The sequence below is a fragment of the Amblyomma americanum genome, chromosome 9 (assembly GCF_052857255.1).
Source record: "Amblyomma americanum isolate KBUSLIRL-KWMA chromosome 9, ASM5285725v1, whole genome shotgun sequence".
NCBI lineage: Eukaryota > Metazoa > Arthropoda > Arachnida > Ixodida > Ixodidae > Amblyomma > Amblyomma americanum.
In genome coordinates this window covers 130,418,229-130,435,774 of record NC_135505.1, presented here as the reverse complement: position 1 = coordinate 130,435,774, position 17,546 = coordinate 130,418,229, and the positions used below count along the sequence as shown (strand labels likewise).

At 44.6% G+C, this 17,546-nt stretch overlaps 1 protein-coding gene across 2 annotated transcripts; it reads right to left on the bottom strand.

Moving 5' to 3' along the window:
• Window positions 1–2,260: 2,260 nt before the first annotated feature.
• LOC144104360 (atlastin-1-like) lies at window positions 2,261–16,060 on the bottom strand. Of its 2 annotated transcripts, XM_077637309.1 has the most exons (9): window positions 15,919–16,060; window positions 12,172–12,499; window positions 11,903–12,115; window positions 8,919–9,137; window positions 6,056–6,220; window positions 5,946–6,002; window positions 5,820–5,891; window positions 5,627–5,761; window positions 2,269–4,952 (listed from the first exon to the last, which is right to left on the bottom strand). In XM_077637309.1, exons 2-9 carry the CDS (start codon window positions 12,490–12,492, stop codon window positions 4,593–4,595), a joined length of 1,542 nt encoding a protein of 513 aa, XP_077493435.1. In that variant the 5' UTR covers window positions 12,493–12,499; window positions 15,919–16,060; the 3' UTR covers window positions 2,269–4,592. The 2 variants fall into 2 exon arrangements, with proteins under 2 accessions (XP_077493436.1, XP_077493435.1); XM_077637310.1 differs by lacking the exon at window positions 11,903–12,115 and having other exon boundaries at window positions 2,261–4,952.
• Window positions 16,061–17,546: the final 1,486 nt, after the last annotated feature.

The window sequence follows — 17,546 nt, the reverse complement described above, 5'->3', positions numbered from 1 at the left end:
TTGAAAACGATGCGTACTGTTTTAACAACCAGATGGCGTCACTAGGCTGAGCTTATAGCTGCGTCTCTGTTGGCACACGCTGAATTTGTACAGCGACTGAGAAAAAGCAGTAACGTCCAGCAAAATTACAGCGCCTAGAGTACGTAAGCGTGCATACGGTTATTGTACATAGACGCCCTCGTTTCATATTCTTTGCTAACCATATCTGTGTACGCTACGAGTGGCGACGCGGTCGCCGACAAGTGTGAGAGATTTCGCTCTTTCTCGCCGCCGAATGCCAAAAATGTGAAAGAGCCATAAGGCCACTGACGGCACCATCACTGCGCGTGTCTAATCAGATAAACTGTTTTACGCAAGAAAAAGGCTCGGTGCAGCCGTTGCGCTCGACACCTGAGAAAGTGGATAAACAGGTACAACGAGCGTCAATATGTGTCGAATGGGAATTGAAAGGCTTAGCGTTAAGCAAGCATAAGAAGTTTTATTTCGTTGCCGCTTGTTTACGAGCCTATGTGATGCTGTGTAAGTACCGGCGACACTTACCGAAACGTATTGTGGCAAACGTTACATTTACCAGCCGTCGCTGCCCGCCAGTAACAAAAAAAAAACGAACTGAGCCAAGGCCTTTTATATTTTTTTTAAACATGCCGCAATTCGCAGCTGCCATTTGATAGAAATAAGAACACCTTATTCGCAAAGAATCAAAAACAAAACAAAAGATTTTTGTTGTGATGAAGACTGTGATTTTTATGGCGCAAGAGCGTCTTGAGCTAAAGAGTGCCGTGTCACAAAGTATTTTCTTCTCAACGTGCGGTCAAGGACCCATTTCCCAAGCATTTCATCCTAAAGAAGTCGAGCACCAGGCCAGGAGAAAGCGTCTACTCATCCTATCATCCGAGGGTACCCGGTGGCACTATGGATCGAGCTCCACACCTTCCGCATAAGAAGTGGGGGACTCAAAAGACGAAGCCATAGCTGTGGTACAATAGGTAACGACCGCTCAATAGCTAATGACAAGGCGGCTACGAGTGATTCACGCTGATTTCGTAGCATTAGTTCAATGTGTGGCAGCAAATAATTTTTCAGGCAAGTTCTGTTTCTGTGAAACAGTCAGCGAGCTAGAGATTAATCCGGACTTGCCGCGGATTGCATTGATACCGTGAACTTTTTTAAGCGAAAGCTTCACTACGCTACCTCATAAAGATTTCGCGGGGCTTGCGATTTTGACCTTCAAATGACCATACGGCGTGGTTCGAGTGTCCAACGATATATGTGGGACAGTTACTACGCCATTTCTTTTCTTGAAAACCTTTTTCGGGTGTCCCCCGATATATATGAAAAAGTTATTTCCTTTCTTCAAAACCAATTTTAGAAACCAATCTTCAATTTTCCTCGAAACCAACGAAAAGGCGGATAACTGGCCCCCTGGGACGGTGGACCCCTCAGTCGCGCTTTAAGCTACGTGGCGGTAGTGACAGATGTGCGTTGCATGCGTTGGCATTCACAATGTTGTAGCAAAAACTCGGCACTGAAGCAATCGAACGTCGGCGTTCATTGTGTTTATCGCCGTTGCTGTTAACAGCGTTCTAGAGCCTCTATAATTTTGAGGAAAGGAAGGCGTATAACTCGCTCCCTGTGACAGTGGGCGCCTCAATCGCGCTTTGAGGTACGTGGCGGTGGGGAAAGAGAGATGTGGGCTGCATTCATTAGGGCTCACCAAGTTGAGGCAGACACGCGCCACTGCAGCAATAAGCCACAGCGGTCATTGGATGACCAGCCTCTTGCGATCAACCATTAATTAAATCACCACCTGGCAGCGTAGGCGTGTTCCCTATCCAGTGGGTCGAATGCACTCAACGTTAGAGGCCAAGCCGCGTCCACTTTCCTGAAACACTACAGCTTTCGCTCTCTAACTAGGTTAAGCTGTAGTTGAACCACAGCTAATTTTTTGCTTCCAGCAGCGACAGTTGTTCTGTACATACAGTATCTTTAGACATGCTGATTAGAGGGTACGAACTAGAACCTGAACACCTGCGTCAACATGGTAACACGAAACACTTGAGTAACTTTGCCGCCGAAAGACCTCACCACGGTTGGCGACGCCTCTTCCCGGCGCACACCACTAAGCAAGGTAGGCACGGGGACGGAAGAGAGTTCTGCTCATCATTATTGTCTGGCAGTGATATTTGAAGTGACCACCTCCCACAGCCGACCCGGAGAGAGAGATACTCATTTTGATATTAGAGACTCTGGTATTATATTTTGATATTATTGCATATTGATATTATTAGATATTACATTTTGATATTAGATTCACTGATACAGCTTCAGTGTATGCTGCCAACCACAAGTATCCCTAGCAAAATCCAGCGCTAAAATTTACTGGTTTCGGGTTGAAAGACGCTAGTAAACGTTGGTTTTTGGAGTAGGGAAGTTGCTGTTCGCTGAAGTATAAACCTGGGGAGCGCCTCTTGGACAGTTTCGTCAACGCAGCGCTGATGTTGAACAAGGCCCTCTCAGAAGGAGGAGGAAGGAGTACAAATCCTGTCTGTTCTCTCAGGAGCTCATGATACGGGGTTGAAAACCTGCCCATCCGGGTTGTCGGACAGGAGCGGAAGCGGTGAACTAGGTTGAGGTCGCCGGGTGCTGGCGGTATGCGGTCCACGTGTACCATAAGCTTGCCGTCTCGGTTAGCTCAGTTGGTAGGGCAACCACTCCGATGATGCGGTGGTCCTGGTTCGACCCCCGGACTAGGACGATTTTTTCTTTAACTGTGCAGTTTCTGAGAAAGCTGTATAGCTTTCCTTTGTAGCCATACGGCTGCGCTTAAGTTGATGCGAATGAGTAATTACTCCCTGATTGCATAACTACCCCACTTTGAGAGATTCCCCTAAGCATTCGACCAGATCAGGAGCATGCCTCTGTGAGAGTGGGTGCCATAGGAGAAGCGCGCGGTAAGCCCAGGCAGATACTGATTGCTCTGTAGCGGGGGCTATTCAGTTTCCACCTGGTAGTGGTTGGTACCTCCGGAAGGTGGCCTCGACCTCTAAAAGCCTGATGGCTCCTAGTGACCAGCAGATGCTGCCACAAACCAGCTTCCTCATTGCTTTAGTGAAGTTCGCCTCCAGTGCGAGATTGGAGTGAGAGAGAGAGAGAGATAAATACAAACGGAAAGGCAGGGAGGTTAACTAGGCAGCGCCCGGTACACCCTATACGTGGGAAGGGGAACGGAGGGGGAGATAGAAAGAGGAGAGAACAAAGGGAGATGATCACGTTTTCACATGGCCGTTGGCGATTACTTGCAGGGCATACAGAGCACATTAGAATGTGCCCTGTGCACGGCACAGGACAGATTAGCTTTGAACGTGGCCGGCGAGGTGAGCCAATGATCAAAGGTGAAGCCTGGTTAAGTACCGTACGGCGCAACGGTAGTCTAGTGCTTCTGAGGGTCCGCATGCCGGTAGCATGCAGGTGGACGAGGAGCGTCGATGTCTTTGCAGTTCATGCCATGAGGACAATAGTGCTGCGCTGAGCTGAGACAGAACCCAATGCAACCCGCAAAGACGGGCGAACGATGGCGATCTGGCATGGATGACCGGTCTTCGGCAAAGCAACATCTTCACCGTAGATTGAAACCGAGGAGGAGTATGGGATGCCACTCGACACGGGCCGGATGAAGCCGAGAACGCCATGAACACGGACTGGAAAGTTCCTTCATGAATGGAACGATGTGCTGATGTTCTTTTTTTATTGACATGAACATAAAAGGAGATGTTGGTGCCTGATTATGGCGCCGGCTGCTCCTTTGCACATAACAATAAACACACTTCAAATGGAGGCATAGCGCTCAACAAAGCACAGCTACAATACACACAGTCCAGAAGACAAATATAACTTAGACGTGCCGGAAATGCTATCCGAAAAAAGTATAAAAATAAACTGTAGGTGATTATATTATTTAGTAACATAAATAAGGATATCAATGAGCAATGATATGCACTAAACAAAGTAAACGACATAAAAACTACAAATTCAAGAAATTAGAAACAATGAGCTGCAACAATGGCAATCACATACATTAAATACATAATAGAAACACATATAAATGATTTCCAGTACACTGGACAGCATGTGCCGAGTTGAACAATCAAATAATTTACACAATAAATACCTAGTACTTCCCAAGGATGCCGTTGTTCTCGAGGAAATACTTCAATGCTATGATCACCCGTTTCTGTAGCGCATGGATAGACCACGGGCCTTATACCTTTTGAAGACTAATATGCCTTTTTTTAAGGGTGGTCAAGTCCCTCTTCAGTCGTAGCCTAAAACTGTCATGCTCTGGGCAATCTAGTAACAGACGAGGTACATCCTCATCAAATTTCTCGCTCATAGTGACTCGCATGTATCTTAAAGACGGCGGATTTCGCATCCTGATGATCAGCCTGTTTATTGGGCAGTTCTTTTTCTGAAACATAGCCGTATTTTTTTTGCGTCGTCCAGCAAACATCCGTATATGTCTAGCGCCAAAAATCATTCCACAAGTAGCAATCAGAAGGGAGAATTTGTTTGTGTTAAACTAAATGCTGGCAGCGTTATGCCTTCCGTAGTTTAGCAATCAGGTCATAGAGGCCGATAGGAATAATAATCATTGTAATCACGACAGAAGCGCAAGATAATCTACTGATTTGTTTACTTATCCACTGGCGCTTGGAAACGATCAGTTGCATCTGCTCAATCGCCTCTTGAGTCTCGTATTCGCTTTCAATCTCGCTCTCCATTTCTAGAGCCCACTCCTCTTCCTTCACTCTGTGTATTTCTCTTTCCCTCTGCCTGACTTCCTCTCTCTGCCTCTCTGTTTCTCTTTCCCTCTGCCTTTGCTCGTCCTTTCCTTTCTCTATGAGAAAAAACTGTTCTTCTTGCTTGTAGATGCGCTCGAAGTGCATAAGAAGATCCTGCAAAGAAAAGAATTCGGACAGTTGATGCAAAGCTTCTCGTTGTCACCAAAGTAAAAAAATATATATTATCTATAAAATATTTATGCTCAGTTACATACTTCCGGTAAGGTCTCAGCACACAAATGCTCTTTAATTAGGACTGCAGCTATGCAGTGCATCCCATCGATTACGATCGGCCCGAATATTTTGGGGGAGTATCATCTCTTGAATTCCATAAGACCCTTTATGCAGTAAAGGAATATCGCTGAGATTGACATTTTATTGTCCTTCTCTAGTGTTTCTAACGTGAACACTATAGTACTGACGCCAGACAACCGGCTGTCAACAGCTGAAGATTGTGCAGTCTGCCATTCAGATCTGACAGCTATGTACACTGACGCGCAGTCTTCTACTAAACCCCAGATACCCGCGCTCACTTCCTGTTCCAGTCAGAAAATCGTAGAAGTGGAAAAACATTGAAGTAAAAACGGGCCATAGCCTGCGAGAAACTTTCGGAGGCTAGCAGGAGGCGCCACGCACAAAACTTCAGCTCTAGCATTAGGCAGTTCCGAAAAGTGCTCTTCGTTAATGTTTCGAAAATATCTGAAATTAGCCTATTTTACTACAGGCCGCATTTTAACTGTTATGCTCATCGAATTTTGTTGTTTAACTAGGAATAGAAAGACGCTTGCCGTTGTGAGAGCTCCGAGGTAACTCTGTGATACCGATTCGTCCCCGAACTTGGGAGTTCTTTTGAATAACTGCGTCGTTTCCTCTAGTAGCTCCGCATGCGACTCCAGGAGCTTGTCAAGGTCACCACGAGGAATCTGTGCGTAGCAAGAAATCGTGAACGCCGCGTCCATTAAGATTATTCATAGCACTCACCCTATTCATGGCGTCTAAATAGAAATTCGTCGCTTTCTCCTTGGCCACCATGTTGCTTGCCTCCGCTGTAGCCTGAAAGGCAAGACTGCTGCGTCAGTATTTCTCAGAAAAACGTTTGTGACTAACCTGGAGAACTGTTTTCGGCGACGGCAAAGTGCCTCCCTGGAAAGCTGCCGCATACGCCTGGAAAGACAAGGATTAAGTGCAAGCTGCCTTGTACTCGACAGATCTCTTACCCGAAAGTATTTCATGAGCTCCTCACATGTGATTTTCTGGCCATTCATCTTCTTCGGTACAAGATTTTCAGGTGCAAGAAGCCAATGAACGAGCTCTTGTACCTTTTGCTTGAAATTGTTGTCAACGTCCATCAGAGAGCCCTCGAAGCAGTAGTCTGTTTCCACCTGTACCACAATATTTTCTGTTAAGTGTTTTCTTTCTGAAAAATAGTTTTGCAGTCAAAGTTTCAACACGGCAAAACAACCAAAAATTGTGGTATTTCGTACAAAAGCAGTTTGCAAGGGCTTCGACTTGCTCCAGACCGAAGACGGCAGTTAGAGGACACCGCCATATGCCACACAGCGAGGAGCAATAACGCGCATGTTATAAAACTCCTCTTGTATTATTCGAATTGCTGCCAAGCCAATGTTAACATGGTCAACAATTCTGGAGAAAACAAATTTAAACGGCAAACCATTTATGAATACCATTTTTTCATATAAGATTTCACTATAACAGTCAAGATATCCGCGGATCATCCGATGGCAATCCTTCTTTTTTTTCTATTAATGTTTAGCTATCATCAAAAGCGTTCTTCATTGTTTTTCGATAGCAGTGTGAGCTCTTCGATGCTATCGATGGAAACACTTTAAACGAAAGATTTTTTTATATATCACAAGAATGAACCATAAGCTTCAATATTTCAATAACAGTATCTTGCAATTTTCGAATTTTCAAAATGTTTGTCCGAGAATGTCTAAACGTGTTAGACACGGGTACTCATTGCATGTCGGGACCTCTGAAAGCCTTCTGCAATATTTTGTCTTAAAGCGTTTGCTTGCGCGCTGTTTAACGAGCATTGTATGCGACATCTTCAGCACATTTTTATTATTACAGTTTGTTTGGAAGGAGCCAATGAGGCAGCATTTATCTGCTTGGTCCGGAGAATATAAAAGGGAAAACGCCGTTTTCGAGCAGGGAAGGTCACATTTGCAAACCACTATCAAACCGCACCATTACTAGACTCTTATGTCTAGGGACGCATAAGAGTTCAAGCGCTGTTTTTCACCTTGATATTCTCTATATGTGTTGTGTTGTGTAGGGTTTAATGGCGCTTAAGCATCTAAGGCTATCATGCGCAAGCTCACTCTGCATATGATTGTTTTGCTCTCTGTATAGCTGAGTGAGATCGAATAAGTGGCTGGTATGCTCAGGCACCATTTGATTCCTGACATATTGTTTATTCGAACAAAAAAAATTGATCTGTGCTGAGGACCAAACTGTCTGTGCTGAGGACTCTACTTCCGTGCAGGTAGCGTTCAGCAGGGCTACTGTGCTTTTACATACAAAAGCAAAGTTCTGCAACCACTTTCAAAGCTGAAAAGAGATGAGCAATAAAATTGAGCTCTGCATTTGATTTAAAAATGCTTAAAACTAAGGACAAAATACAAGGTTAAAATGAATGCATGCCTCGCTGATTTATCGTTTCGAGTACACATAATCAATACACATGTTAACCAACCGGTGTTCGGGTAGTATATATAGATTTTGTTTACTAACACAGACAAAGTGTAGCGCAATGGCTGGTTTATTTCAATGCGGGAAGTTTTAGAACTTTAGTTTTTTTGAGGCTCCAGAACCGGGCATTAGGTATTTTCTGCTTCAAAGCCAGAAAGGCTCTTAAGTTACCTACAGCGGCATTCTGACACATTAGAAGTGACAGCAAGTGTGGTTTTCTGCGCGGGCAATGGAGAGGTGCAATTTAACACCTCCTTGAGGGTATCCACAAGAAGTTCTACTGAGCCTACACTCCGTTAGGTGCTTTTCTGCCGTCGACAAGTAGGCATAAGAGGGACTTGTAACTGTCTCACTTTAATGGACTCATGATCCCCCGAAAGGGTAGCCGTGAGGAGCCTGAAAGCGGAACGAAGTAAAAACAAATACAAGCCATGCGAGATAGGTAGCACGTGCGGGTACCTTCTAACAATTTATCTTGAGGACCTCGAAGCCATAGCAGCATACATGTCTCCATTCTTACCTACAAGTTCACACACTGAAGGCGACCTCTTAATGTGCAAAGCTGCAGGCACGTATCTTGCCATTGCGCCTTGCAGAGCACCATGAACTTTTATATCTTAGATCTGAAACAATCGCTCCTGGAAAACATCCTGTTCTGTGATGGTAAGACTCAATGTGTCTTCATGTCTCGAGTCGTACTTTGCTGCCCTTGCGCAAAGCGCTTTATTTATGGAAAGCTGAACAGTAAGTGTGCACTGTCCCAATCTTCTACGACGTCGCGTGACGTTTTCTACGGGAAGAAGGCATGTTTACCTCAACCGCGACGCTCCAGATTAAACGCTCGAGCAATACCACTATGGCAGCGTGATGGATCGCAGCATCGTGCATGCAGCTCCTGCACCAGTACATCCACTGGACGTTAACTGGGCGATGTGAAGGCGCCAAGAATTGCATCTCTGCTGTGCCCTTACAAACATTTGTTTAGACAGTGTATAGACTGTACATAGACTTTCGTTGGTGACATCCATACCCTTTCGACACAGTGTCTGTAGACAAGTACATGGAAAAGGCTGGGATTTATGGGGATACATTGCAAGTAGACTTTTGTCTTTATGCAGAATATAGAGAAAGGTCTACTGAAAGTCTAAAGAATACAGGTCTATATATTTATGGTCTTCTTGCTTTATTTTTTCATTCGTAAAGAACTTGCTCCTGGAGAACACCGCTGCTGTGATGGTGAAAAAAATTGTGTTTTCCTGTCCCGAATTATTTTAGTCACACATATAAAGGGTTGTAATTACGATGCAAAGCGGCCAGGAATATATCTTGATATTTGTCGTTTGTTTTTAAAACATCTGACATTACCTTATCACCTGGGCGTGGCATGAGGAAGCAGTCGATCTGAGAGAAGCACGACCAGATCTGCCTTTGTAGCCCGCGTAGTTCGTCATGCTGCTCATCCATAATCTTCAGACACTCTTGCAGGACGCTGTGGCCACCCTCTGCACCGAAGTCTGCCTCCTCGTTAAAGGGCCAGTCCCGCACCAGAAACACAAGTCTTTGAAACGGCACTACTCCTGTCTCCTGGAACAATAATACAGCGGTGGTTGATAAATAGCAGTGTGTAGACATGCTGTTTTACGCTACATTCGTGAGGTCATCTAATCAAATGATGGACCGTAGGTCTACACTGTGCAATTTTTTTGGGACGTCGCGTGACGTTTGCTATAAGAAGAACGAATTTGTAGCACAATCCCGACGCTGTCGCTTCAGCTCTCGGGCAGTACCACCATTAAAGCAGCGCGATAGATCGCACCATCGTCCATGCCAAGAGGCGAAACAATATAGACGCGGGCAGCTTCTACACCGATATATACGCTGGACGCTGGTTGGCCGATGGAATCGCGCTGAGGATTACATCTGTGCGGTGCCCTAATAAAAATTTCTTTACACCGTTTATGGACAGAACATAGATCGACTTTTGTCACTAAAGCCCAGAAAATTTCGATAGACAAATCCTAAAGACCAGTCTATTGACAATCTATAGATTTATAGTGATACACTCTCAGTAGTTTTGTCTATACGCAGTCTACAAAGGTCACCGAAAGTCTATTAAAACAGTTTTCTGCAACACCTGTGAACAATGTATTGGTTTATGACCATATAGTTTTTGTACATTCCTATCTATAGGCTGTTTACAAGATCTAGAAGTGGCACCAAACGCGGGCCAAGATGGCAAACGCAAACAAGACTCTGCCTGCGATCCGATTAAGCACATTAACAAGTTTCTATGACTGCACCATTAAGTACACCTAGAATTAGTCGACGTATAACACACAAATAATGAAAAACTTGAGATAGTCTTGCTGCGTCTGCAAACATCCACTGTGCAAGCGTAACAACACATAAGGGTCGCCCCCTCCAGGATGTTTCAGCGATGTCCAAATCGCCAGAGCAGTATGCGACTGTACGACAGAAAGGTCCGAAAAATTCAAACGTGTCTCGCGCAAAGTATTGAATTATTAAGGTAAGCATGGCTTCGGCATATCAATGCAAAGCGCTGAAAGTTACAAAAGGTCTCGATGGCATTGCTTTCGACCATCGTGTGCTTGGCCTTCAGGTCAGCAAGCTGGACTCCGGACGCATAAACATGTGGCCACCACTTCAGCCGCGCAGGCAACATTATTGCATATAAACTCGTGAGACTTGTTTAGAGGGCTGCAGTAGTGTGTTGGGAAAAAAATCATTGCGCGCAAGTGCTGCGTTAACGGAAATGTCTTTCGTTAGCGCTCTTACTTATATGCAGCTCCGCTTCAGTGAAAAACTTACCCTCAAATGCTGTACCTTTTTGTAAACTCCGGCTGTGTTCACAGTGCAGAGGACCACTCGAACGCTCCGACACAATCTTGCTCACGCCTCTACATTTTGTCGTGCGATAGCATCAAGTCGGGGCGCGTAATTGGAGGCGCGAGGCTGCGGGTAGCGCGGGTCTCTACACTTTGAGGATTTATTTTTTGGACAGTGAAAGAAGAGAATTTAGGATGAACAGACACCAATACAAAAAGTAGAAAAGGTAGAGAGGAAAAAGTGTGAAAGGCAGAGAGGAAAGAATCAAGTTTATCAAGCTGAGCGATTACGACAATCACTCTAACATAAGGTTGCTTTTTATTACGGGCAGTACTAAATCGGTTTTTGGTATGTCTGCAACCACTGGCCGAGCAGATGCTGTAAGATCAAGTCACTTATTCCCCAGCTTACATGGAATCTTGTCGACGCTATAGTTCCAGGTATGCAAAACCCTTGTCTCAGGTGAATATACTATGACCACGCAATGCAGCAGTAGCAAATTGTTCTTAAGACAGCTGGAATAGACGTCTCAGTGATTTCACCAACTGGCCTTCTTATCAACTTCAGTCTGCACGGTCATTGATCTTTAACAGGCCCCGAAATTGTTAGAAGCAGTCCGAATTATTACGAATTTGTCTAAAGGTAGTCTGTACAGCGTCTATATAAAAAAGACGAAATTGTTAGATTTTAGCTTAAGAGAAATGTATAGACTGTCTATGGAAAACAATTTAATAAAAACTGATATAATCTGTCATCTATACGTATTCCAAAGACCGCCTACAAGCAAAAGTATAAAAAGGCTATTATAGACATTGGTATATAGTCTGTAGGCTTTCTACAAACAAAATTCAGGCTGTCATACATTTTGCTCCCCGCATAGTCTATAAAGAAAAGTCATTTAATAGTGTTATGTACTTCGGTATAGAGTTATAATCTATAGAAAAGAGGAAATTGAGGGTGTTATTAACTCTAGTCTGCAAATAGCCTGCAGAAAATCTACAGATAAATAGAAAGGTCTAAAAGATGGTAATAGAGGCTATAATAAGCCTATAGAAAGCCTAAATACCGTTTTTATCCGGTTGGCAAAAAAACCTTTCTGCCCCTCCAAGCTTCCATCATGGTTTTACTTAACGTATACCTATAGTAAAGCCGAGTGCAGTGGCGTTCAGTGTTACGTTTCCATCTCAGCTTCTGCACCGATGCCTAAGTAGTGCGTAAAAACAGTCCAAGGCAGGAGGCGGGAGACAACACAAGCGCAATGTTGTTTGTATGAATCCTCGCCAACTCGCACACCAAAAGTATAAATCCACACACACTCATCCACTTTTCGTTCTCATTCCAGTCTCCCCGCAATGCGAATAGAGACATGGACACTCGTGCGTGCGTCTCAATGACAGTTTTGACTTTAACACGACTGAGTTAGCGCCCCCTTTCTCTTTGGAGTTTTTTACACTTCTAGCTATGTCAAAAAAATAGATAAAAGAAAACTTATTAACCAATACCTCTTGCGCCAGCCTGCCATACTCAGAGGAGAATTGCAAGTGCTGGAGATGGTCTTCCTGGATATTGCGAAAAATGTTGTAGACTTGCACTGAACTTATCATGATGCTCAGAGCAAAAATGGTTGTACATTCTTCGACTGTTGATTTGCAGTCGAAGGATCCTTGAGTGTCCATAAGCAATACGACCACCTCCTCACCTTCCGGTGTGGTTACCTGCGAGCGCAAAAGTTTGTAGCAAGCCTATTTTAACCGAAATATGCTGAACTGACCAAAACTGGAACGCTCCACAGCAGAATTCCTGTTGTGTGTAGGCTGCTGCCTGGCTTCCATTCAAAACCGCCCAAAGGAATTCTGGGGTTGTCCAACCATTCGCTTTGGCACTTATTTTGGAAGAAACGAAGAAAAAATGCGAGCAGGAAGGATTTTCCCTGCCGGTAAGTTCCGGCTACCGAGACCACAGCTACTGGCTTGTCCTTCACTCTATCGTCCAGTAGGATTGCTTCAAGCTGGCTTTCGTTGAGTGAGAAGCTGTGGTCGTCATTCAGTTGGAGGATCTGCACCGCCTTCCCATAATTTTCATGACACGCCATGGGACTCCTGCGAAAGCGGGAAATATTAGCATCAGTATGCGGTAAATGTGTAAAAACGAAATTGACGTTGTCCTTGCGGTGTGCAACAACAAAGGGGCTCTTATGCCCTTTAGGGGAGTGCCTGATACATCTGAAGTCTTTTTTATTTTATAAAAAGACCTAGACAATAAGACAAAGCAAGATAATTATTCGTTTACATTCGCAATTTATTTCTGAATTGTGTACATAGGGATATCACTTTTGACATTATTTGTCTTAAAAACCATGAGTATATGGCACAATCAAAAGCTTGTTTTATTTGACTCAATTTAAAAATTTGAGAAGTGTGGTATGCAAGATTGCACGAGGCATGCGGTCTGCAATATTAATAAAAACTAAACAAAAGGCGCAGGATTATATTGTCACGTAGTGCCGGCGGCACTCAGAAAGGCAGCGGTAAGGACTTTAAAATAGACTGTTTATTCAGATGATAAGTGCCCACATAGAACTGAATCACTCGGCGGTGGCGAAGCAACAAGCATGCTCGGCAGCCGTCGAGCAGAATGCCCACCAGACTCGGCCATGCTCATTTTTATGCTCATAACGAACTTTCGATACACGCCGTGTAAAGTAACCACAACAATCTGGACAAGTCATTAAGAGAGCTGCAGCCTTTGGCATGTGAACATGCAACAATACTACCCTTCATTTTTGTAGTCAGGGCGTGTTCTCTGATAAGTTCTTTGTGGGGCATCTAGTAAAGTTTTGCGAGGTTTGTGGCAAGGCTGTCAATCACTTTCGCATGTCCCGCAGTAGGCTAAACTCTTATCGTCTTGTCATCAAGATCGATCAGGTCACCGCTGTTCGAAAGCTGACCGACGAGCTTGTTAAGTCTCGTGATGTCCATATGTCGGCTGTCGCCAAGTTCGTCTGCCTGCATGCACGGAAGTGCGACTTCATGTCTTCCATCGCGCAGTCGGGTATTTCGTTCGCACTAGATGATTCATTCTGTACAATTGAATCCGTGATTCCAATGCTTCAAGTTCCTAAAGAGAGCACAGCAGTTCATCGCTTTCTGCTGCGTTTGCTCGCAGCACAGAAACCGTCATCCTTGACGTGGCTCGCTCTGCTCTAAAGCACGTCGTAATACCTTGGAAAGTACATTCGATTTCGCACTCCAAAGCTATTAGTGACTCAGCCATGTCACATCTGCAGACTTGGCTGGTCATAGCAGCCCACATCTGATCGGAGCAAATGAGTACGCCCACACCGGCTCGTGTGACGACGTTGGGATGGACCAGCTCGTCTACGATTTCCTTGCCACAGTGCTTAACCAATGCCACAAATAGCGAAACCACTGGCGTCTCTTCGATATCCTGGAAAATGTGAGGGATCTCAATGACGCGTAAATGGACCTCAGTTTCTGAAAGCTCGCTTTTCAAGCGCAGTTATACAGTGCGTCGCTTAACATCCCCCTCGTCGGAAACATTTGCTATACTATTGAGAGCAAGGGTGATAAAGCCCATGAACTTTGTCTGCAAATGCTTCGGCAACAGTTCAGTGATAAAATGTGCGCTTACTGCCGCCATCGAATATTCCTCTTGCATAGCGGCATGCGTTTCCGCCCACTGCCCAGGCGTGAGATGTTTGCAAAAGTCCGCATTAGTGTTATTTTTCTGTAGAAACAGTGAAAACAAAAAAAAATCAATGTGCAGTGGCCTGTTACCGTAATACCTTGCTTAACCAGAAAAGGAAAGTTGAAGCAGAGATATCCGTCCAAAACGAATGATTAGATTGCGGTGGAAATGAGATCTTTGCTCACACTGTGAGAATCGAGCGCTTTATCATCCAAGAATTGAGTAATTTTAGCTGTATCGGGCGTTGTATGTCGTGGTAAACAAAGAAAAAAAAATTTGTAGTGATACTTTGCCGTTTTCGGTGTGTCCAACCCAGTGCTCCGACCAAGTGCTCAACCCCGTAAAACCCCTTGTGTGTAAACGGTTGGTGCTGTTTTGCTGTTCAAAACTCCCGACACATTTCTTTGCAGTTTGCGCTCTTTCCAGTGCGTGCTCAAATGAAAACAAAGTATTTTGAGCTTTTGATAATTCATGGCGTCATAGCGCTTACCATTTGGCCCTTGAAGCGACAACTGCGGTCCGATATAGCTATAATCGACGGAGTGTACGTCGGCATGACGTAACAAATTAGGATGCCGAAACTTAAATGGACGCTTTAAAATAATTAAACTGTCTAATTTCCGTCTCACAACTTTGAAAATATTATCTTTTAATTCTTCACTTTTGTCTGTGTACAACCGATATCATGCTCGTTGATCCTGGTTTCCGGTATCAGAATACATGCAAACGGGCCCACCGCCTGATCGTAAATTTCTTTATGAAAATCTGCACCAGCGTTTATAAACAAAATGTTGAGAAAGGGAGCACATTGCGCAAAAAATCCTTTACGCTGCAAGAAACTCAGTCCTAAACATTCTGTTGTCAGTCCGTTTAAGTAATAGTCTCACGAGGCAAATAGTTGAAAACGCGTACGTAATGCGGCCAAAGAAAGCTAGTAGTGATTCACATTCGGCTTAGAGAAGGTTAAACAAATTTTTCAATCATTCAGTCAATGGAAAGGTCGTACACTAAGCCCTAGCAAATACGAGTCGGCTTCTAACCCATATGATCAGCACCGTCTTGCGAAGCATGTGCGAAAGCGGCAGGTGTAACCACCGCATTGCTTTTCAGCTGGCGCTGTGGGCGTGGTCCTACCTACCCGTGCCACTTTCCTCGTTTTTGACTGCAACCAAGCCCAGCACACAGAGCGCAGCATAGCACAGGAGAGCATAGCACAGGAGCGAAGCACCAACCTCGTTGATGTTGCGCGCCCAGTGTCAAGATCACATTACGTAAGTAGCAGCAGCCTGAATACTTCCTAGCCTGTGAACACGCTTCACCTTTGGTTTTAAGCTAGCAGCTCCAGGAATGTGACCCGTTTGTGTGCGTGACATCTTCGCTTGGATCAGCAACCTATGTAGGGTATCTGCCAATCCAGGATTAGTCGTTGTTTTCTCAAGTCATAATTATATCTAGATTAGGGTTAAGTTTTACATTAGGGGAGGAAGGCACCTAGAGCAAGCTAGACGGTATATCCCACTCATTTGACTGTTGCTAAGCATTGTGGCTCTCGAAATTCGCCTTGCTTGGATACTGGTGCAGATTTCGCGACGCCTTACTGTAACGTTTTCAGGCGAGAAGATTTTTTTGTTTAAGCAAACACATTGGGAAACAAGAAGGCCGACACGTTAATAAAGGTTGCATGGCCATAATTATTGACTGCCTATATTGACTAGAATAGTTACTGGATTTACACAAAATACAGAGTTTGATTCAAGGGTCAATATAAAGACTAGCAGGAAGCAAAGCAAAGAACGTTTCCCGCACTTACCTGTACTTAATTCAATGTGCCTTGTTTGTTCCTGCCACGCCAAAGTTGCCCGTATATGGTCGTAGAGAGGATCACATGAAGCGTGCCATGCGCTTTCATCTACTGTCTACACTCAAGTGTGCGATAGGAGGGTTAGGGTGACGGCGGCGCCGCACTTCGTTCTTGATAAGCATTGGAGGTGCTATCTCAAGTAGGCTATTTAAAAACCGGACACAGAAAAGACCGATGTCCACTGTTGTCGCAAACTATGTCCGCTGCTTGCTGAAGAGAGTGAGCATAGATAGCAGTCTTGCTTACGGAGCGTTACCGTTCGCCTCGAGCTCGGCCCCTGTTTTTTTGTGTGTGTGTGTGGCGGATCCAGGATCAGGCACCCCTGCGAAAGACAGCTTAGTGAACGTTGGTTGCGACAAGCAAATTTAAGCCAGAGCAATTGACATGCTGTTCGATGCCCACGTATCCATTTAAGAAAATGCGACCTACATGAGGAAGAAAGTTTGTTTGACAGCGCCTTAGCATCTCTGCGTGTATGTGCGGTCTCATTTGCCTGTCGCTGGATTCGAGCGGCACCAGATTAAGGGAACTACTCCAGAGTAAGAAGCTTGGCGTTTGTCGCCGCATAAAGACTGATTTATTTATTTCCGTATTTCAACATACTCTAACTGGAAATCCGAATTCTGTATCTGCGAAAAACGTCCAAAGGTGCCATAATAAGTAATATCTAATACTTTCAAGTTTCTTTCACCCTTTGTGTTTAATCGTCGCTTCTGAATCACAACAGCTGCCACTGAAGTGGTCAACCTTATACTCACTGCAGCACATTTATGCCACAATATTGCATAAATACGCCCAAGCTGCCATTGTAGGCAGCATGGTCAAGATGACATGATTTATTTTTCTAGTACATAACCGGCTCCTTAAACTTAATATAATTAAACATAAGACGCTGCTGTGACATTGCGGATCGCCTGATGTAGTGTTATTTCAGGGGGCTCTGGCCGACTGGCGCCGAAGGCACATAACGATCGTGCACAATGAGGCTTTTGCCGTGTGTAAGAGACGAAGGCTTTGGAGAATGCATATGAATGCATCTGGGAGTTTGCTTCTCCATCTGTTGACTTCCTCGCAGTGAACATCAGGACCAAATGAATTGAAAATGAAATGGAACTTTACGAAATACGGCTCCACGTGGATCCAAGATGTAACTTGTGGTCAGAGACTTTACGAAAAGGCGCTGCCTTTATGCTACACACTTATCGAGGGAAAGAAATTGGATGTACGACTTGAGAATCAATTACGCGGGCCGTGAGTTAGCAGTGGCGCTTGCTTTTGCCTGTGTTAGTTTAGGATGAAAGATTTTCGAAGTGAAGCTTTTGATTTTGGTGGACTTCTAATATTGCCGCATCGAAATGCCGGAATCACTTCAGCTAATTCCTTTTCGTTTTGCTAATTTACGTGAATATGCCGCAGTTATACATTCTGCTCTGATTGGCAGGCTCCCTTGAAACTACCGCAGTGTTGTGTGCGATGAATTAAACGATAATGCTTGGCGCTGCCTTTTCAGCGAGATCATTACAGCCCGCCTCTAGCCGTGTAAGATGTAACTGCTTGCAAAGAGAAGCACCACCACA

What these genes read in the sequence shown, in the direction of transcription:
- LOC144104360 (XM_077637309.1), bottom strand. Translation starts at nt 12,492, where the DNA reads ATGGCGTGTCATGAAAATTATGGGAAGGCGGTGCAGATCCTCCAACTG. An exon ending in TGTGGAGCGTTCCAGTTTTG is followed by an intron (nt 12,116 to 12,171) that starts GTCAGTTCAGCA and finishes TTGCGCTCGCAG; the next exon opens with GTAACCACACCGGAAGGTGA. An exon ending in ACCTCGGAGCTCTCACAACG is followed by an intron (nt 4,953 to 5,626) that starts GCAAGCGTCTTT and finishes TTTTCTTTGCAG; the next exon opens with GATCTTCTTATGCACTTCGA.